Source organism: Sesamum indicum, linkage group LG12 (assembly GCF_026168435.1).
Source record: "Sesamum indicum cultivar Baizhima isolate 11 linkage group LG12, ASM2616843v1, whole genome shotgun sequence".
NCBI classification, from domain to species: domain Eukaryota; kingdom Viridiplantae; phylum Streptophyta; class Magnoliopsida; order Lamiales; family Pedaliaceae; genus Sesamum; species Sesamum indicum.
This window is the reverse complement of record NC_142668.1, coordinates 14,064,021-14,085,612: the sequence shown is the minus strand read 5'-3', so window position 1 is coordinate 14,085,612 and position 21,592 is coordinate 14,064,021. Positions and strand designations below refer to the sequence as shown.

The 21,592-nt window shown below is 36.3% G+C and overlaps 5 protein-coding genes and 1 long non-coding RNA gene across 6 annotated transcripts; 3 read left to right on the top strand and 3 right to left on the bottom strand.

The window, feature by feature from the left end:
* The first annotated feature begins 1,732 nt into the window (after nucleotides 1–1,732).
* PRA1.G2 (prenylated RAB acceptor 1.G2) lies at nucleotides 1,733–2,758 on the top strand. The gene has a single exon (XM_011097348.3). The coding sequence runs from the start codon at nucleotides 1,860–1,862 to the stop codon at nucleotides 2,478–2,480; it is 621 nt and encodes a 206-aa protein (XP_011095650.1). The 5' UTR covers nucleotides 1,733–1,859; the 3' UTR covers nucleotides 2,481–2,758.
* A 773-nt stretch (nucleotides 2,759–3,531) lies between these two features.
* LOC105175038 (WPP domain-interacting protein 2) lies at nucleotides 3,532–6,103 on the top strand. Its single transcript, XM_011097345.3, has 2 exons — nucleotides 3,532–5,070; nucleotides 5,335–6,103. The coding sequence occupies exons 1-2, from the start codon at nucleotides 3,972–3,974 to the stop codon at nucleotides 5,898–5,900; spliced, it is 1,665 nt and encodes a 554-aa protein (XP_011095647.1). The 5' UTR covers nucleotides 3,532–3,971; the 3' UTR covers nucleotides 5,901–6,103.
* Nucleotides 6,104–7,821: 1,718 nt separating this feature from the next.
* LOC105175037 (uncharacterized) lies at nucleotides 7,822–10,490 on the bottom strand. The gene has a single exon (XM_011097344.3). It carries the CDS (start codon nucleotides 9,727–9,729, stop codon nucleotides 8,080–8,082), a length of 1,650 nt encoding a protein of 549 aa, XP_011095646.1. The 5' UTR covers nucleotides 9,730–10,490; the 3' UTR covers nucleotides 7,822–8,079.
* A 4,002-nt stretch (nucleotides 10,491–14,492) lies between these two features.
* On the bottom strand, nucleotides 14,493–18,282 carry LOC105175036 (high mobility group B protein 10). The gene is made up of 6 exons (XM_011097343.3): nucleotides 17,971–18,282; nucleotides 16,768–16,846; nucleotides 16,001–16,163; nucleotides 15,853–15,906; nucleotides 15,347–15,708; nucleotides 14,493–14,900 (listed from the first exon to the last, which is right to left on the bottom strand). Exons 1-6 carry the CDS (start codon nucleotides 18,129–18,131, stop codon nucleotides 14,814–14,816), a joined length of 906 nt encoding a protein of 301 aa, XP_011095645.1. The 5' UTR covers nucleotides 18,132–18,282; the 3' UTR covers nucleotides 14,493–14,813.
* Nucleotides 18,283–18,884: 602 nt separating this feature from the next.
* LOC148784879 (uncharacterized) lies at nucleotides 18,885–19,789 on the top strand. The gene is made up of 3 exons (XR_016063081.1): nucleotides 18,885–19,258; nucleotides 19,399–19,525; nucleotides 19,657–19,789. It is a non-coding gene; the product is annotated as an uncharacterized LOC148784879 (long non-coding RNA).
* A 580-nt stretch (nucleotides 19,790–20,369) lies between these two features.
* PSAG (photosystem I subunit G) lies at nucleotides 20,370–21,078 on the bottom strand. Its single transcript, XM_011097342.3, has one exon. The coding sequence runs from the start codon at nucleotides 20,955–20,957 to the stop codon at nucleotides 20,499–20,501; it is 459 nt and encodes a 152-aa protein (XP_011095644.1). The 5' UTR covers nucleotides 20,958–21,078; the 3' UTR covers nucleotides 20,370–20,498.
* Between the last annotated feature and the right edge of the window lie 514 nt (nucleotides 21,079–21,592).

Sequence of the window (21,592 nt, the reverse complement as noted above, 5' to 3'; positions counted from 1 at the left end):
TGGTGTGATACACGTGTATGGTAGTGGTAATGTTCGTGGGTTGTCTGAGAGTGTGTGTGTGTGAGAGAGAGAGTGAAAAGTATTGTTGGAAAGATGCGTACGAGACACAAAAAACAATTATAGTGTTTGTAACTGTGGTTTGAGTGTTTTGTTTTGTGTTTTGAAGATAAAGAGAGAAAAATAGAGATAAATAAATGTGTGTTGCACATTTATGATATGTTTGGATTTGTTTTTTGAGGTAATTTAAAATATTTTAAAATAAGTGGTGTAGTTTTGATGTTGGAATTTGGGTTACAAAAATTAATATTTATTGTCAAATCATATCTTTTTTATATATAAATATTGTATGTTTAATATTGTATTTTTTTAGATAAAAATCATTGTTTATTGCCAAATCATATATTTTTATATAATATATATACACTTAATATATATAAGTGTATATATATTATATATATAGAAAAATGAAAACAAAAAAACACACAGATAAAGTGTAAAAATACAAAAATAAATATTGAGTGTGTTTTATGTTGCCTTGAAAATTGCGAAACCATCAAACCAAACACAGCTAATATAATTATGGGCTGTTAGAGTGGTGATTACCTTACCACTCATTCTTGCCATTAAAACTAATTAACATATAAACTGCTCCAAAATTTAATTTCTTTTCAACACATGCAACTCCTAATCTACTTTTATTCATTTCCAATAATATATATTTGTACACTAATTAGTCAATTAATTGAATTGAATTGATATATTTTCCTTCAAAAAGAAAAAGGATCTTCACTTCAAGCCCACGTGTCCCTAACTCCTATCCCTACATCACTCTAACAAATAATTCGTATTTGTACTACTTTCTATTGTTTCAGTCTTTTTCCTCCCCATCAAATAAATAAAGTCATCAACTCAATTTTATTTTTATATAAAGATGTTAAAAATTATTTATCAATTTTCTAGGAAAAGAGCTTATACATCCTAAAAATAAGATGAACTAAGGATTTATTAATTATAAATTCCATCATTATTAATATTTTATAATTTTTATTTTATTTAAATACTTTATAAGTTTATTCTCAAAATATGATTTAATATTTTATAAGTTGTAAATAAATACGAGTTTATCAAAATGTTTTAAATAAGTATAGTGAGCGTGTGACATGTTTGCCTGCTCAAAGCTGGACAACTACTCCATCTTAATAATATTAAATACATTTGTAATTAATGTTTTCAAAGACTACTACTAAAATGCTTCAAAGTGGGTGGGGCCCTCCTTTGTCTTTTCACTTTCTTCTCCCTCTTATACCCTTACTCTTACTCACTCCACCCATTTTCTATTTTTAGTTAAAAACCAAAAAGTGGGAAAATTACAGTAGTTGATTCGACTCGTTTTTCTTGGTCTAAAAGACGAGATAGCCCTCCAATAAAATCAAATTTTCTGGGATAATTTTTGTTTTTTTATTTTTTTGAATTATAAGTTAAAATTTTAAATTTTATTTCATTATAAAAATGGTAAATATTGTTTTCGATTGGATTAGATGGGGCCCCATCATTGCTTATCATCAGCCTGTTAAGATTTTTCCTTTTGGGCTGGACCAATAAGTAAGGGGCTTTCTATGGATTTGGTTTAAGCCCTCCAGATAATTTGGGCCTTCAGTCTCGGCCCAATAATTAGAATAGAACCAGCAGCTTCATCACCAGATCACCTTAGTCTGGTGCACCTCACCCCAGAGGATCAGCCCTCCAAATTCGGAACCAACAACATACTTGCCCAGCAGCGCTGCAGATCGGGACGTTGAAGGATCTGTCGGAGTTTGACCAAACTCCCTCCAAAGTCAAACCTAACATCAATCCCCAAAATGCCCTCCACCCGCTCCGCCACCGCCGCCCCTCCAGCAACATACACCACAATTCCAATCTCCGGCCTGGACGTGATCTCCCGCTCGACGCAGAACCTCTCCGCCTGCCTCTCCAGATGCCGTCCATGGCCGGAGTTCCTGGCCACCACATCCGCCCTCGATTTTCCCCACTCAATCTCGGCCGCATACCTCAGATTCCGCCGCAACGCCACCTACTTTTCAATAAATTACGCGATAATCGTCACGGCCTGCGCCGCCATTTCCCTTATTGGCTCGCCGATTGCGCTGATAATAATCGGCTTCGTGTTCTTCCTGTGGCTGATTCTCCACTTCTTCCGAGAAGATCCGTTATTGATCTGGGGACACCAGGTCAGCGACTGGGCCGTGATTCTAGGGCTTGTTTTAATAACAGTCGCGGCTCTCTGGATTACAGGTCCCTTGAATAGTCTCTCAATTGGCATTGGGGCGGGGCTGTTGATATCTGTCGTCCATGGAGTGTTGAGAAATCCAGAAGGGCTATTCCTGGACGAAAACGAAGCCGCTTCGGACGGGTTGATTATCTCTAACACAGCTGCTCCAAATTCTCGCACTGGTGGAACTTCATTCAATCCGCCGTTGTAAATAACACACATGAAATTGACCTTTTTCTTCGAATTCCGTTTATTTTTTTTTTATCATTTGTGTGGATATGAATGATTGTTTGGAGTGATGAGAAATCTGACTTGAATTGGATTGAAGAATGCGATTTTGGGAAGAAATCGTTGATTGTACTGTATTTATCTTGCGATTTTCTTGTTTTCTTTCTCTTGTGGAAGTGAGTCATGTCATTTCTTTGTTGCTCGCTTGTAATTCGATTTTTGGAGTGTAGATTTATTGGAATTTTGCTGGTTTTGTTGTTATTGCTGGAAAATGAGTGATTTCTTGCTCTTCCATGTTTGATTCGCGTCTACTTATTACATAATTTTGGTCGAAAAGTTGGTGATGTATAGCTTAAATTATGAAAGCTTGGACAGAAAGGTGGGAAAGTATCACAAAACTTGGAATAAGTAACAGTGTAATTAATTTAAGGGCATGACTTGAGGGGAAGTGGGTGCATCATGAGTGCCTCCAACAACACAAAAATAGGTTGATAGTGGGATTGATGAGGGGAGATATGATTATCCAACCGCGGATGAGATTCTTGTTCATGATCCTGCACATACATGTTAAGATTTTAGAGATATCATCATAATGTTAAAGATCCTAAATAAGTGTGATAAGAGACAAGAAGTATGTTTTAGAATTGTATGAGGATGGAGAATGATGAAGTGGAATCCATCCCCATTCTGTAGGATTACTCCAAAAACTAAACTAAATCCTTGAGATATTTTAGATTTTGCAAGTATTTTTTTAACTCTATATTTTGTATTGTATATATCTATAAGACCATTTCTTTTTTAGTTAATATATATTATTTAAAAATAAAAATGAAATTCTTTTCAATAAAAAAAAAAAAATAAGGGAAGAAGGGAGGTAGGAGTGATGCCAGGTGTATTCCAGATCACTCAGCAGCAGAGTATGGGGCCCACTCCACCCCTCTCACGTTCCACCTAATCCCCATTCCATTTTGTATTCTCCTCTAATAAAGATAAAGATTCCTATTGTTATTATTATTATTATAGTATATTATAATTTCATCGTAATTATTATTCTCAAAATTAACATTTCACGCCTATAAATCTCTGAATCCATCCCCGCATCTAGGGTTTCTATTCTCTTTGATTTCTTCCCCAAAAAAATTTCAACTTTCATTTATGGAGCCCAGCCCTAAGGTACGCTTGTCAATTCCTACTCTAGTTAATTAAGTTCCCCTCCGTTTTTATTTCATTTTCGTCGATTCTATTTTTACTTCAAGTTTCCCTTGGAAGAAATTGAATTGAGTTCCGACTTAAAGTTTTTTCGGAATTCAATTGCAACTGGGAAGCCATTGATTTCAGAATTTCCGGTGTATTGGATAATTCCTTGGGCTGGAATGATAGTTGCTTGTTCTCGATCTTGATCTGAATAATTTCGGGGTGAATATCAAAGTTGCCTAGTATTTGTTAGTTGGAATTTAGGTGACTTTTACTGCATATGGATTTGGAAAGCGAGTGTTCTGTACTTGGATCAGTGGAAGATAATGAGGAAATTACTAATGATTCTGTTTCCGGGAATTTGGAAAATTTTGGTGAATCTAAGGTTCAGATTAATGGGTCTTGTTCAGTGGAAAATAATGATAACAATGAGTTGTTCCCTGAGGTGGAGCAAAAGGAAGCTGACGTCTTGGACTCTGTAAGTTTGCCTCCTGTGGATTTGAAACCTGAAGTGTCTCCATCCCCTTCGACGACAAGGAAAGGTTATGGCCTGAAGAAATGGAGAAGGATCAAGAGAGATGCCAATAAGGGTGGGGATAGTAGCATTGCTACTAGTAAGATGGTGACACAGGACTCACTGTATCCAGGTCTGAATTCGAGCAAACGGGTGCAAGTTTATGCAGAACGCAAGCAGAAGAGTGACGGTTCAGTTTCTTCCACAAATGCTCTGGTTAGAAGTTTGGACGGTTTTGCTCAGCTTGATGATTCAGGGTTGGAGTTGGGCCCACCATTTGCTGCTGGAACAGATTCAGAGAACAGTGAGGATCAGAGTAGCAAGTCCTCGACAGCAGCCAGCGCTCCAAGGATGAAGTATGAGAATCCGGTGGTTGCGGGATTTCTGCGCGATAAGGGCAGGATGAGGAGTTTGAGTGGAAAGAATTTGACGCACTCAGTGCAGCGTGGTCAGCAGGGAAAGGGTCGGATTGAGAGCACTAAGAAGGCTAGAGGAGAACGGGTCAAAATCGAGAAGGAAAACTCTCATTCCAGCTTGGAATCTGACTCGCGAAGTTCCAATTTTGTATTTATGCAGGGAACTTATTTCACAAATAATGGAACACAAAATGAAAGGCCGAAGGATTATGATGGAGAAAATGGTGATGAAGTTCAGGACAGTGAACAAGACAATGATGGACGTCAAGATGTTTATGATAGAGATGGTGAGGATGGATGTGAAGAATCGTCGCCTGAAGATGTAGTTGCTGACTCATCTTCGGAGGTCAAAGAAGAAAGAAGCGAGAATCATGGATCCTCTAGAGATCAGGATCCTCTAATTGAATCTATCTTCGTGCTCCAATCTACACAAGAAGCACTAGAAAAAGGTTGGTCTGCATATTTCCTTTTGATCAGTTTGTTTATTAATTTTTGCAAGTTTATTTTCAGTTATACGTTACTAAGCCTGTTTGGATTTTAGACCCAAAACCCCCCCCATAAAAGAAAAAGGACCGACCACAAACAAAGTGAAGAAATTAAAATAATGAGTTCCAGGGATCTTGTAGCATTATTTGTGTTATGGGAAGTAATTCATCTATTATTCTCTTTGTTTTCAATTTAATTTTTGACTAATGAGTTTCATTTTCATGCAGAGCTGGTAAAGATTAAGGAAATCATCAAAGATATTTCAGTTGATGATTCTGTTTCAGACTCTCACAAAGAGTTTATAGATGTCGAACAAAAACTCCAAGAAACAATCTCTGATCGAAGGGTCCCTCAGGATTGTTCCCCAGCTCTGCAATCTGATGTGGTAGAAACAGCAAACAGAGCTGTGGAAACTGAACTTGAGGGCCACTTTAAACAAAAGATTGAAGTTGAAGTAGAATATTTGGCATTATCAAGCATGGTCCAAAAGCTGAAAGCGGCTGCTGGAAATCATATTACTGTTTTGGAAGAACAGAAAGCTCTAGTGTCAGAGCAGACAGAAATACTCGATAAGCTTGGCAATGCAGAAAACAAGGCTTTGATGCTTAAGAAACAAGCTGAGACGTTGGAAAATTTTTGTGAAGACATTGCCAGTGCTGATGAAACGTTGGAGCTACAAAAGAGGGTTTGTAAGTACAGTTCATGTTTCTTTCTGCAGCTAGTGTTGTTGGTAATCATCTTAAGTGTCTTATTCCAGTTATCACCAAATTATGTGGAGGTTGTTCCAACTTAGTTTTAGCAATTTTCTTCCTTCACTTTCTACCCATACTCGAGATTTTGATATATATGCTACGGTGGTTATTCTCCCCTCAGAGGTAGATGTATAGGTGAAACTGCGAGTAGCTAGCTAGCTCTTTTTGTAAGAGAATTTTCACATTGTACTATAGCTGATTCTGCAGCTTTCTTTTTTTCATACAAGGTTTTTTTTGCTCCAAATATGAATGTGATCATACTTGACAAGTATTAGTGGCACGAGAAATTACTATGCCACCCAGCGATTTCTGAATTTTACCCTGGTCACTTCTTGGTGTGTAATGCGAAGACAGAAAATGAAGAACGCAGAACACGTAATTCTGCAGTGTTGCAACAGGCAATATCTCGAGTTATCTCCCTTTCTGTATCTATATATGTATATATTGCTCGATGAGTTTGCTTATTTATTATCCTTCATCTTTTTGAAAATTATGGGATGGATATGAAAATAATTATTACTCTCAGAAATCATTGATACTTCCTATAGGAATCACTAGAATTAATTTTTTCCAGGGTTTGGAAATACTTCAAAGACACATGTCTACAAATATAATCGTTATTTGCTGTATAAATATAAATCATTAATGCGAGAGGGGATCCTCTAGGTCCATCGTCAATGCAGTATATTTAATTAGGCATCGGTTGAAAAATGTAATGAGCTCAAGTTCCATTCATGCATCATATGAAATAAGAGTGTCATGATTCATGAACACAAATGTGAGTACATAATTTTCAAGACATCATTTACGGAAACTACGTATGAATCAGAGAAAGAGCCGATATTGCAGTTCCGGGTCTGTCGAAAAAGTCAAAATAATTGGCAGGCAGTTGCTTTCACACAATACAATCACGAGATTGTGCGTAGAATGCAGTTGAGGTTTTCCATATTTACTTAGCAGCTATTGAAATTCGATATCTGTATTTCCACTCCTATGCTAACTGCTACCTTCCATACACAAGCAGCATCAATGCCTAATGACCACATAATACACTTTACCAATATCGCAATTACACATCAGGAAAGCTATACTTTACTCTTGAACTTCCACGTTCTGTTCACATTCAAATACATAGTGTCTATATCAAGTTATATTATTCGAAGTTCCCTTCGACACAATAGGACCCATGTGGGGAAACGGACACCAACTATTGCGATTATGACGCTGATACTTGCAACAAAGCTTTTTTCTTCTGGCCTTTTTTTTTCCCTCTTAAACTTGTATATACATCATGATGTGAACTTTTTGTGTACTTGACGGTATTCCAGGAGTTGATGGAGATAGAGTTTTGTGTGTTTGACCTGTTACTAGTCAAGAAGGGAGTGGAGAAGGTGCTACACACTAAGAAAATGCTAACTTCTCCCACTTCATTTTTTTATAAGCAATACATAAGAGAGCAGCCTATCCATATATAGCATCAGGCACTGAAGATCTGTGGACTAGTTCAATTACCCCACGCGCTCTTCTTTGTGGAATATCCTCCATTTTCCACAATTCCATACCTAGGAACACTTATTATAGTGTGTGTATCTTCACAAGTATATTTTTCAGTGTGAAAGTGCCAATAGAATAGAAGGATTTATTTCTTCACAATCTCCTTTCTGGACCTCCACTATGTGCATGACTTCAAGTCATTTTCACAGTCCAAATATTCTATGAAGCAAAGTAGTGCAAGATATACGTGCTTGTGCGGCCGTTCAGATATGATGATAATTTTGTTCGTGAAGAGTGCAAAAGGGTAGAGGAAAAAGATAAATTCATCCAATGTCGAAATAAAGTAAAGTTGAAGAGAAGCGGCAATGTCTGTTAGTAAGCAGCTTCTCCACACAGTCATTCTTGTACTAGTTTCTTCACAGAAAAGCTTGTTGGGCTATCATAGTCTCCATGAAGAAAATAGACACATAAAACAAGATTTCCAAGTCTCTTACTTTAAGCAAAACAAAGAAAGAACCAAGGTGGTTCCAATTTCACTGTCTCCGTAACTGATGGGAAGTTAATGAACCACCATCCACACCCAAAAATGCAGTGGCCCTGAACTATTAGCTTTTGATCATTCTATAGTTAATTACCACCTAATTAGGAGCTGCAAGAAAATTACAAACTTGAACCAACTAAAGAAAAGAGTCTGAATTTATGGACAGAGTTGCATGTTCATCATAATTACCAAGTGTAAGTTGAGAATTGAGACCCAACTCCAGCTTCACCCTCTGATGGAGGCGCCTCGTTAAGATCAATATCCAGCATTATCCGGCAGATTTGGGTATCTTCACTGGCCGGGACTTGGCTCGATGGAGCACGAGCTGTCGAAAAGTTCTTGTCACAAGTCTTGCACTGATGCTGTGTTTCCTCAAACAGGTTTCGGCTCAAGCCTTTTATGGCGATGTGTTTTTTGGTTTCTTTCACTTGGGCAGTGCCATTCGTATTCTTAATGCTCACGTTGAATTTGTAATGGCTGGACATGTGGCCACCCAATGCTTGGTGGGTTGGGAAGGCCTTGTCGCAAGCCTTACACTGATGTTTTTCAGGTGGATTCTGATGCAATGGAGATGTTGGACTAGAACCTTTTGCCAATTCTAATTCACATAGCTTTAACTTCTTCCTTTTCTTCTTGTTCTTGATTGGCACCTTAAAGTTAGAAGTAGCCTCAAAACCTTTGTCATTCAGTTGTCCTGGAATCTTGCTGTCCAATTGATCATCATCAGGGAAGTAATCAACCTGATCGTGCTCTTGATCAAGCCATTCCTGACCCTCCAGTTTGTTGACTGATTCTCCACGAACAAGACCACTTCCAGCCATGACAACTGTTTCAAACTCGCTGGAATTCCTCAGCTCTTTCCCAAGCTGCTCGACAGGATAATCAGTTCCAAACTTCTTCGACTTGGAAACCTGATCAATTTCAAGAATCTTGGCCTTGCAAAAGCTCTCTGCAGCCTGAGATTCAGCAGAAGTTTGCCTTTTGGCGCCGCCACTCTCAAGCAAATGCCCGCTAGCCAGCATCATAAGATATGTAACAGCCCGAAACTGATTGTCGTCCGAACACGAAAACTCCGACGATGATGCTGCCACCGCCATGGCTTTGCGACCTCGCTTGGCAGTCACCGGCCATCCCCTCAAGGACTCTGTCAAATCAACAGCTCTATTCTTCCCACCAGATGCTGAAAGTTCCATCTGATCATAAAATTTTTGTGGCTCGGCATCCGACAAAGAAGAAGAAGAAGAAGAGCTGATTTTCTCCCATGAAGGTGGCGGGTGAATACCCCTCCACTCCCTCTCGGGATGGCACCTCATGTGCCCGAACAATGACTTCATGGACGGAAAATTCTTACCACAGATTATACAACTCGGGCTCTTGACCATATCATCCGAATCACCAAAACAGTTACCAGTCGTCATCTTCTTGTACTGGTGGTGCTTCTTTTCCACAAAATGAACCGCTTTTTCCACAGTCTCTTCACGCGGGCTTTGTTTCTTGAACTTGATGGTCTGATGAACTTTGCGTTTCTCCTTGAAAATCAGATCCTTTCTTTTACCCCCAAGAACGTGAATTCTCATGTGACCTCCTAAAGCTTTACCTGAGCTAAAGACTTTGCAACAAATATGACAAACCCTTTTCATATTACTGCTGTACTCATTCATCTGATCATACTTGTTTTCAAACCCCATCTTCTGGTCCCCAACACCCACACCTTCTTCTTCTTCGGGAAATTGCAGCTTAACCCACAGCTCGTCTTCTCCAAAAACATCAGATTTCTGCTTATTTTTCTTGAGTGAGAGTAATGATCTCATAGCTTCTTCTTGATTATTCACCATTGAGAAGAACAAAAGAAACCCCCAAGCTGATCAGTGTGTGAATATATATGGACAACAAAGTAAATAAAAAAGGTGGCAAATTGTAATCAGTGGAGAGTTGTTGACAGGAAAGTGACGGCTGAAACTGGAGATGGGTAGGTAACGTAAATGGGCAAAAGATCTAAATAAGAAAACTCCCAAGAGCTCAGCTACAAGAACCCTAAAGGGAAAAAGCAGTGACCCGGGAGGAAATATCAGATTCTCCAGATCAGAGGCTTGAAACTTGGAGGAGGAGGAGATGAAAATAGTTTAGTTGCCTTAAATGAGAATGACAAACACATAAAGAAAACGTAAATTTAGGAGAAAAAGAAGGGAAGAGAACGAGATTGTCTGTTACAGATATCCATGAAAACCCCAAAGACGATCGACGACGACCAGCTCCTCAAGAATTCAGCTCCTGATCATCAGCGCAAACAACGGACTGAGAATTAAGAAGATATGAACATCATGTATTTGAAGGCTATCCCCATAACTTTAGCTACATCCCAGATAAAGATGAATGATGAATACAATCAACAAAATCACAGAAGAAGATGATGAGAACTCCAAGAGTCAGTTGTTAACTGCTATCTGGAAATTTTGACTGTCACGTTCTTCCACTCTTTGCCTCTTATTTCTTGAAAATCCTTTTTTTTTTTTTTTTTTTATTTTAATTTGGGGTCTTTAATTTCTCTTTCACAAAGTCACACATTTACCCACAACCCCTCAAAGACGTGATCACCTTTTCAAATCTATCTATTCAATTTTTGCATTCAAGATTGATTCAATCACCCCAACCTCACTAATTACTTATTAGACCCTCACCCTCTCCAATCCATCTTCATTAATGTTAATTCTTTCCCTTTTAATTAAAAATGTATAAATATTAATTAATTTGGTCCAATATATATATATATTACATTCCTAATATAATTTAGGTAAATTTTTTGTTAGTTCAATTTTTCTTGGATAGGTATACTTACCTAAACAAATTGAAGTCCATGTAGAAACATTAGTTAAAAAGAATTAAACTTATTTCATATATATAATTTATTGTTTAATTTTATTTCTTTAATTGGTGAAATAAAGCTTAATGCAATTTGAAATTTTGAAGGTTATCTCAAAATTATTGGGATAAACTTTGTTTTCTTTCGTGTAAAATTTAGAAAAAAATTTGATAAAATATTTATTTGTTGATATAAAAAATGAAAAAATTAAAATAAAAGAAGATTTGTTTAGAGGGTAAGTCAAAAGCACTAAAATCCTTGGCATCCAAAATTAATTAATGGCATTTAATTTAAATTTGAATGCGGAGTATATTAATTTTGATTACGATGAAAGTATATATAGTGAATTAATACATTCATAATTATTCATCCTCCACGCGGTTTCAACTCAAATTATACATATAATCTGCATTCTCATCAATTTTACTTTTTCATTATTGATTTAGAATAATATATATAGATGCATGAAGATATGGTACCATGTCCATCAATTTCAAGACTCCCATGTGGTCTATCTATATATTTGTGAAATTTTCATGTGTTTGGCTTTTTTTTAGGTGATAATTACATTATTATTCCAATATATCTAAAATTTGAATAAAAATAATGAAATATATTACATAGGAATAAATAGTTATTGACTACTGTTACGCAACGATAGTTGACAATGATACTTGACGGTGTAGCTAAAATATTTATCATGGTTAAAAATGACAAAAATAGTTTCATGGTAGATAATCTAGATTTTTGCATCAATTTTTATTTAACTATGATTAATAATAATTATTTATCACAATTTTGGGCCATAACCAATAAAATTAATTATAGCCAATAGTAAATTTTGTTAGTATTGTGAAATTCAAATTCATGAATATATTTAAAATTGTGTCATATATATGAGTGTTATATTATAATTTGAGATTATTTAGAGCGAGGCATTTAAACAAGTCCGGAAATTGTTAAACTTTTTCCAAGCCTTATTTTCACACGGAAATATATATTAAATATATAGTCTTGTTTGATGTTAGTTCTGTCCTCCACGTACGTGAAACGCATGCTCCAAACCACGTTTTTGGCATATTATTTGCCAACTCTTCATTATCTCGTGATGACGCTTTCACTCCTGTGCTTGTTAGAATTATTTTACATATTGGAGAAGGAAAAGAAAAAGTTAGTTAAAGAAAAAATAACGTGGTCATTAGAGGATGAGAAAAAGAAACCTATAGTGGTGGACTGAAATAATAATTGTGAAATTATTAAAAAATATTAAAAATTATTATTTTTCTAAAAAAAATAAATTAAAGGATAAATTTAAATATTCAAAATTAGTACGATAAAATATTTTTTTTTATAATTATAATAGAGATAATGCTCTACTGTTGAGGAAAAGGGATTAAACTTTTAGTAAATATAAAATGTTAATTAATTTTATATTTAATGCGTATAATTAAGTATATATATATATTATGAAATTTTATTCAGACGATTATGGCGAATAATCAGCGTTGATATACAGATTTGTTTATTTAACTAGCTAGTCCAAAACTATGTAAAAATTACTTTGTATCTATTACCATATTCTTTTATCTTTAATTACTGGACAACCTAAAGGTCACTATTTAATTAAATAATTCTATGAATTTTTAGGTGCTTATTTATACATATTAAATGCATTTTTGGTCTCACAACTTATGTCATTTGGCGTTTTCGTCCTTTAACTTTTTAGGGTAGTATTTTGGTCTTACATCTTTTTAATTTTCGTGATTTTAGTCCATTTTTCAACGAAATTCACCATTGTCCCCGAAAAAATGTATGCACCTCTCACATGAAATTTTAAGATTGGCCGGGGGGTTTTATTCCTATTTGTTCATTTTAGTCCATACTTTTGTCCCTTAACTTTTTGGTCATATATTTTTTAAATTTTCAGTCCTTTATTTTTCACTGGTGAAGGTGAATTATGGCGAACAAAACGGTTGAAATCGCAAAAATTAAAAAAGATGCAAAATTAAAATACTATTCTATAAAATGAAAAGGCGACAATATTAAATGGTCTATGTCACTGGACCAAAAAGTGCATTTAATTTCTATTTATACCAAATTCAAATAATACTCAGGTAGACAATATTGGATATAAATTTTATTAAATTTGAAATAAATATTATTCATGATCTGTATATAATACATATGCTAAACATTTCACCTATGAAATACTAATATTAATTCAGACTATATATGAGACACAAAAGTTACTTCATGTATATATACTATACAGGTTTGATATATATGATAGTGTAATAAAGTAGCGTTTTTGGTCGACTCGATCCGCGTGCTTAAATTTTCAAAATTTATTATTAGAAATATTTATTACATTTTCTACATAAATTTAATCATATTTATTAGATTGTGATAAATGAAAAGAAAATACAATACAAAATAGTATAATTCAAAAACAAATAAATAGAAGAGATAAAAATTAAATAACAAGTGATATGAGAGAAAGAAGAAAACATAAAAAAAAGAGAAGAAATAAGAATGGGAACAACTATTTGTTCCAATAAGAATAATCTGATCAGTTCACTCCAAAATATTCTAAGATAATTATTTAAAGGTGTTGGTGATTTATATTCAGCATAAATAATGTTGGAATTGATGAATCAATTTCCAATCAAAGGTATGCCTTTGCACAAATTCAAACAAAAAGGGTTTAAGATGTGCAATGAACTGAATTGGATTAGCCTCATCTAATATCGCATTGAGCCAATATAAAAAAGGGTTTAGTGGGCCCAAATTTGCTTGAGACCGGGTTGATTCTAAGTATTGAAACTTGAAACCAGCCCAGCTCAGTTTAATGGCCCAAGACCACGTGGCCCTGTGCCTGGCCCGGGCTAAGCTTGTTGGGCTATTTTTTCTATAAAAATAATGTGTGGCATATAAATTTCACTTATAATCTTAACTATTATTTTTTCTAGTTTTTTTCTTGTATGATTTAATTTATTATTTATTTTATTTCATAATACAACCATAAATTTGAATAATTGTTCGAACGAAAACATCTATTTAATGTAAAAGAAAATGCACATTTAGGCCTGATCAGGGCCTCAATCGGACCAATTCGTGGATTGGATCTGAATTTATAAATAGATCCAATTAGAGCTCATTCAAAGGCTCAGGACCACCCCAAAACCAATCATAAACTATAGTGAGCTAATCTTGGGTCAAGCTTTTTAGGTTGGTTCGTGCCGATCCTAAACTGGCCCAACCACTATGCACCTTGAGAAGGGGCCTAAAAAGATAACAAGTAATTGGTCAAAAATCCATGATACCTTGTTGAAATGGTGAAATTCAGATATCACCATAAAAAACATTATGACTTCATGTTCTACAAATATAGAATTACGAATTTATTTTGATAATAGTATGTTGGTTTTTTTATTTATTTTGAATTTATTGGTTAATTTAAAATTATAGCATTGCGAATATTGTAATAATTGTATATTAATTGATTTTAAAATATTCAATGTATTAATTAGAAAAAAAAAAGAGAGAGAGAGAGAGACACACACACACAGAGTTTGAACAATTTCTCAGTTCAAAGTAGAAGGGACAGTTGTACTCTGGAGGAAACGCCAGAGAGTTCATCACAGTCAACATAAGCATGACATAAATGTTGAGACTGGTGTGTGTGTGTCCCGGCAGCAGCCCACAAACATTAAGTTAGATAACTTCTTGAACATTGACTAAACCAAAACACAGCCACCACTTGGCAATGTCATCATCAATCAGCATTAGTCTTTAGCTACTTCATTAGAATTTCAGTATAGATACAGACATCTCCATGGTCAGTCTTTGTGCACAGACGACACTAATCTATGTAAGCAACAGCTAAGCACGGTTGTGGAGACGCCTCGTGGCGAAATTTCCCCAGTCGTTTCTCTACAAATGAAAATAAAAAAGACGAAGCAAAAAACCGACAACCACTGCTAAGACGAACCCGCACGAGGACATGGAGAAGGGATTTCGTAAGGAACAAAGATCCTGAGTTACTGAGAGGAGGGCCTGTTAAGGTTGTGGATGCTGGGATGATTTGTACTCCAGCATTTCAGCTTTGTATCTTTCCTTGTCCCTTAACCCCTTTTCTTGATATACCTGATACCACCGCAGATAAAGAATGAGTCGAAAAAATATGAGTTGTTCTCTTCTCTTTGGATTGTAGTTCAGTTTTCAGACTACTGCAGACTTCAAGAATCCTAAGCAAATACAAAGGTTACCCCAACAAGGTCCTCCCAATATCAGTTTTTGAAAAGGAAAGAGATGAATTAACTAGCAACACGATGGAAAATTCTAACCTAGACCGGGATTGGCTGAATCTGAACCTGAACCAATTGTATGGCAAGTGTATTATAGTTCAGAAAAAATGACCAATCACATCACAAGTGTATTACACTTGCTCTATGATTGGTTTGGTTTGGCCAAGTCTGGTTTTGGGTAAGTATTTTCCCATTTGGCTCACTAATAATATCAGCAAACAACCGCTTATATGACTTTCAAGAAGAAATAGAGATATGCAACAGATGAGTTTCCCAACTAAGTACCTGCTTTTCGGCCTCCGTCAGTCTGCTCCATAGTTGTCCAATCTTTTTACTGATAGCTCTTTCTTGGCCATGGTATAGAGGCCTCAGTCTCTGATATTGCTCAGCGAAAAAGAAAGTATAACCGCTTCTATTTCGCTTGGGATGAGCTGGGTCCCTAAGGGCTATCTGGTGCTTTCTCCGGGTACGTTGAGCAGGGTCACCAGAAGCACTAAAGCTCTGGGATACATCTAGTTCCAAAGATGTATGGTAAAGGACGCCCTTTAGCTCCTCAGATCCGAGATTCACTGTCACTAAATACCCATAATCGAATTTTCCATCTATTGTTCCGGTGATTAAACTGCCATCCTCCAGGTTAGGACTCGCTGCATATTACATTAGATCAGACACATGTTACTGTCAACACAAAATAAACAGTTAATAGTATTGAGACAAGACTCCAGCAACATACTTTAAAACGGTAAAAGTTTAAAGATAACCACGTAAAAAGTTGCAAAAGAATCCATCACCTGGAAGTTGATCAGCTGCAGCACCACCATTAACAGCATGCGGCAACGTCTGACCTATTCAAAGGTTTAGAGACTGCTATTAGCTATGCCATATGGAAAAACTCAAAGGCCCAAAGAAATATAACCATAATGAGGGTTGTGAAGATACCAGCTTCTGAAATGGATGGTTCTTCTTTCCGGAAATAATACACCTGCTCGAAATGATAAAGCAACGAAAGATAGTATTTTCGTAAGACAAATGATGCACTGGTAATGGAAGTCGGGAACTTGAAGGCTGCGGTAACCTCCTTCCATCTGCGATCTCTTATGACCTGTAACATGTTAAACATAAAAATTGGCAGTGTATCCAAGTATGGAAATCAAACAAAATCACTGTAAGTTATCCTCATAGCAAATCAGTAAAATTCAAACCCAGCAAAGCAGTTAGATATGTCCAACTTCCACAAGCTTTTCCAGGTCATCAATAAAACATCCACTATCTGCTCCTAATAAAATTGATCTTGCAGAAAAATCGGTTTAACCTCTTAATGGTTCACAAATTTCTTCTTGACAACTACCAAGCACCTCATATGTGCTACCACGGACGGGAGTTCCTATACTCCTTTCACCTAAATACTATAGCAAAATATACAAATGCACTCCACGATTTATTATAATAGGACTCAAAAGTGCATCTTTTAATATTCTGATTTTCCTAGTTCAAGTGGTCCTATGTTCGGATCCTGAGTTTTGGGGGCAATCTTTAAAGAAAACACTTTAATTTGTTGGGTTGTGGAGATAATGAAGGAATGCAAAAATGAATGTAATTACCAGTGGCGATTATAGCATCATTAACCGTGTTAGAGTACATTACCTTTTGATTTGAAAAGTAAATTGCACCATAATAACCAATATAAAAGAGAGGAGAGAGCATACTTTTTCAATGCCACCTCGAGAGGTCACCTCTAGAAATAGCTGATGCAAATCTAAACGACTTCCTCCTATAGTAGGGATCCTAAATAGCAAAGAACAAAGGTAAACAATGAGAGATGTAACCCCAATACATTGCTCATATAGTTACAATCTTCTCCAACATTCATGCAGTAGCAATTAGACATGTGATCATTTCCAAAACAGGTCGAAGATACACATACAACTACAACATGCAGGTGAGACAGTTGAAACGTGCAAACACTAATTTTGACAATCCGAAATCACATCTATCATTGTAACACCAGGTATTTAAAACCTAGTGTTGATCACCAACATGAGCCCATGGTTTTACTGCATTTCAGAGATCAAAGTTAATTTTCTCAAAGAATGTGATATGGTGGAACTAAGTTCAGCTCAACTCACGATTCAAACATTTGCTCCATGAACCAGATCCTAAAGATACGGAGAACTTTCTATATTTCAACTCCTTACTGAAACTGTAGAATTCAGTCAAAACGAACAAAGAAAGAATTTGTCTAATATCCAATACAATTGAATCTCTGGGACTAAATCAGTAAAAGTAAGGCTTCTTTTCTTTATTTTATATAGGGGAAAATATCAAAATTTGGATAACTTTAAAACTCTACGCATATGTTTAGCGTAAAATATGAAATAAAATTGATATAATTATTGGATATTAATAAGTTTTCTTTTTTTTTTTTTACATAACATCCAATCAATAGTTAAAAATTTAATTTACTATAAACCAACATTTTAAATGTTTTTTGTCAAAATCGACTGCTTGTTCTTGAACACAATACAGTGTACACACATATCTTAAAACTCTTGCCACAAAGTGGATATAGAACATAATTATTTTTCAATTACTCATTCATTTGTACAATATATGAGTTTTTACTGACGATCCCCAAATGGGATAATTATCAAATGCCATTGAAAACAATATAGCTTCTCAATCTAGTTAAATTCTCCACGACCTTAGGGGATCTCATACAGTTCAACTCACCAAACATCAACAGTAACCATTACTACAAGAACAACACTCAAGAAATTCCACCACCTTCCCAGCAACATGGGCAAGCAAAACAACCTACAACCTTGAACTCAAAAATCCCACCACAACATCAAAAACCCACACAAAAAAGAGTAAGGAAAGCATAAATAGAACACGGAAACGTGAAATACCTGAACTTGGTACCATAGGAAACGTGAAAAGCTTGGAGCTTTTGCAAGAAAATATCCGGGTTTTGAATAATTTCTTGGTACTCAGCTTCCGGTTTGGGGTAGGTGCTGTACTTGGTCGTACGCTTTTCCGCAGGTGGGACTGGGACGTTGGATTCGGACATTTGGTTGTGGGCGAGGGAAAAATTTAAGCTCTATTACATAAAGGTCGGAATGATAATAATTCTTCGTATTAGCGTCTGATGAGAATTATATAAATAGGTTTTCCAAGATTTCACTTTGGGGGGTTGGGGAAGGAGATACGAAACCACAATACATATATATAATAAATCTTAGTATATGGTTTGGAAATTATATCATTATATTATCTATGGTTTTTTATTTCTTAATATAAAATTTTTCCTATTTCAGACTTTTTGGTTATTAAAGAAATAAGGAACCTTTTTTTTATTTGAATAAATTGAATTATTTATATTTTATGTTATTTTAGTTATCTAGTTTTAAAAAATTGTATTTTTTATTATTTTTTTAAAATATTTCAGACATAAGTTGAATGCCATCTCCAGATGGTCCAACAATCTCATCAATGTGGGGTTTCTTGTATGATTTCAGTTTTCAGACTACATGAGTAATATTATTTTTATCACAATTTTTTAATGATAATTGATATAATATACATAAATATATGTTTTTTTAATTAAATAACGCAAATATCCATTAACAATAAATCTCCAGCAAGAGGAAAAATAACGCCCCTGTTCTCACTAATTCCTGTTTTTTGTTTCTGAATTTTGGGCAGTTTGGCTTCATTTTTCTCTCCATATCCTGGAAAACAAGCCCTTTACTCCCCCCCCCCCCCCGCCCCCCCAAAAAAAGAAAAAAAAAAGATTGAGTTGGAACCAAAGTAAACCTCTCACAAAATACTTGCCAAGTAATTGGTTGGTCTAAATTTGATATGGATAAGACACAAATTACAAAAAGATTGTTGAAACAAGGACATATGTTTTTAATTTAATTTGATTTTCCTGACATCAAGAATTGAATGCCTTGTCACTATAATTCCTCTGTGTCTACCATTTCTCCTCCATATGTTTCTTGAATTGATAATCGGACATCTATTTGTTTTCTTGCATCAAGTATCAGGCCTTATGCTCAGATCGAGGTTTATAAGTGACCGCAGCTTGCAGCATTAATGTCTCAAATCTGTACTTGCTAATGGTCGCAGCACAAAGGAGAACTTGGAGGCTGTTACTTTGCTATGTCGGCATGAAGTATTAGGCCTTAGATCAAAGTAAGTGTGCAGCTTTGATAGCTTAAGTGTGCTGGAAGAGTCGTGAAATCACACAGTTTTGAGTTATTGAACTTTACTGTATACTTCCCAATGTTTGCACCGCTGGTTTACTGAGAGTGATTCTGATTTACCACAAACAGGATAGAGAGACAGGGAAAAGGGACAGTGGAACCAGTTGAAATCTTGAACCAAGTTGATATTACTCTGAGTGAAGGAGGAGGAACGTCCACCTTTTCTGCACTTGGCAATGTGCTGAGATCTAGCCAGGTCTCTTGTTTCCTTTGTACTAACGGAGTTGCTTATTAGTTTATTTTGCCGCCAGTTGAACAAATTTCACAACTCTTTCTCTCTGTATAATCAGTTCATAACTTTGACAAGTAATGCATTTTGTTTTGCAGCTTAACAGCAAGAGACTAGGAAGGAAGCATGGAAAAGCCTGTTTATTGGGACTCCATGAGAATTCTTGATAAGTAACAAAAGAACTTACATGTTGGTAATTTCTAATCAATCTGCAGACATTGACTGATCTCGAATTATAATTTGGTGAAGTATACATGGAAAGTATTCGCTGAGATGGTGTTGGATCATGCTAGAGTTTTCTGGTTGCGGAAGTACATGTCAAAATCTATAGCCCGGATTGTATCTGGACCAAATCTTGTTTATTTCAACTTGACTCTTACTTCATTAAACCAGTTTGGATACTCTATTTAAGAATTTAAGAAACTCTACTCATATATAAAATAGACAGTGTATGTCTCGCCAAGATCAGCAGAAGTATCTATTATGATCTAGATTCGAAATCAATATGTATCTGGCATACCTCGTCACAGAAACCAGATTTGATCAAGTGACATGAGGGTTTTCAGTCCTATGCTCTACCAGGAAAGCTATCCCACCAGTCCCAATGTTTTGTGAACTTGTGTACAGGAAATGAGTGAGAAGTGCCCTTTTCTGCCCCATCTCACTTAAATCTGCTTTGGAGTTGTGCTCTTAATTTTCTTTCTGATCTTGCCTTCAGGCTGAGAAAGTTCCAATGGCTATTGAGTAGATGGAAGTGTTTTGGCATAATTTATGTAAATGTAGTCCAACCTACAACTAAAGAACACCACACTGAATTCAAAATTAAGCCAACAAATATAGATTAAACACCCAAAATAATGTGGTAGATTTCCCAGGTATACACAACAGCTACAAGTTGAAATTACAGAATTAAGGACGAAAGGTGTTGGGTTGGACCTAATCAACCAAAGAACTTAGGGTCGTAGCCATTGCTAGAGGTGGCAAGAATGTAGTAAGCCACGATATGACCGATGGAACCCCAAGCAAGAACATCAACGATGTTGAATCCGACGGGGTCGTTTGATTTAAGGAGGCTGACGTACTCCTTGGCCCGAACATCTCCGGCTTCGAAGTGAGAAACGCCGTTCTGCTCGGGCAAGCCCTGTTTGGCAACGTTTTCCCTCTGGAAGTTGAAGAAGACGAACCTGCCCAAGAAAAGGGAGAGGCCGGTGCTGAGGCTGATGACGAGTGATGGGCTGAGCTCGGACTTTATGGAGAGGCGCTTGTTGGGGGTAGTGAGGGGGCGGCGGAAGGAGGCGGAGGTGGGTTTCGTGAGGAAGAGGGTGGGGGTGGAGTCGGTGGGCTTGTTGAGAGGTCTGAGACCTTGGAAGGTTGGCGTGGAGAACAAAGTGGAGGCCATTATGGTGGTGATGAGTGGTGGAGGAATGGGGGGGAGGCGGTGGAGGGGTTTTGATCGGTGGTGAAGTTTGGATAGGGTGTTGTGGGGATTAATATGATGAAAGGATGAGGTTTATAATTTGGGTGATGGAGGGTAGGAGAAACAAGAAATGGATTTTGTGAGGCGGGGAAGGAGGGAAGAAAGATTTTGCATGCTTACTTGCCTCTCTCTCATTGGTTCTTCCTGGATCACAGATTTTTCTCTTTGCTGCTTCTTGATTTAACTACTGACTAGTAAAATCGTGAAGCATGCTATATCCAACGGGTCCGTGGCACGATGGTAACGCATCCAATTCCAGATCAGAAGGTTGCGGGTTCAATTCATGTCGAGTTCAAAACCCACCGATCCTAAAACGGGTCCACCTCTTTTTTCGTGCGGAGTACATGAATATGATGCTTTGGTTCCAGTTTCCAGTTCTTCCCCCTCTTCGACAGATTACAGCAGGAGTAGCGTTCTTTTCCAAAAGGATCAACAGTTCTGTTTAGATCATTAGAGATGTTCACTATAAAAATTAATAAATAGCTTTTTTTTTTCAAGACTGTCGTACCTTTGGCCAAAAAAAACTGTACTCCTACCTATTTTATCAACGCTGTCTC

Bases quoted from the DNA above. Each gene is read 5' to 3' on its own strand.
- LOC105175038 (XM_011097345.3), top strand. From the start codon at position 3,972: ATGGATTTGGAAAGCGAGTGTTCTGTACTTGGATCAGTGGAAGATAAT. The intron at 5,071-5,334 runs GTTGGTCTGCAT...ATTTTCATGCAG, and splicing joins ACAAGAAGCACTAGAAAAAG to AGCTGGTAAAGATTAAGGAA.
- LOC105175036 (XM_011097343.3), bottom strand. From the start codon at position 18,131: ATGTCCGAATCCAACGTCCCAGTCCCACCTGCGGAAAAGCGTACGACC. The intron at 16,164-16,767 runs GTATGCTCTCTC...AACATGTTACAG, and splicing joins CTCGAGGTGGCATTGAAAAA to GTCATAAGAGATCGCAGATG. The intron at 15,907-16,000 runs GTATCTTCACAA...ACCTTTGAATAG, and splicing joins ACCATCCATTTCAGAAGCTG to GTCAGACGTTGCCGCATGCT.
- PSAG (XM_011097342.3), bottom strand. From the start codon at position 20,957: ATGGCCTCCACTTTGTTCTCCACGCCAACCTTCCAAGGTCTCAGACCT.
- PRA1.G2 (XM_011097348.3), top strand. From the start codon at position 1,860: ATGCCCTCCACCCGCTCCGCCACCGCCGCCCCTCCAGCAACATACACC.
- LOC105175037 (XM_011097344.3), bottom strand. From the start codon at position 9,729: ATGGTGAATAATCAAGAAGAAGCTATGAGATCATTACTCTCACTCAAG.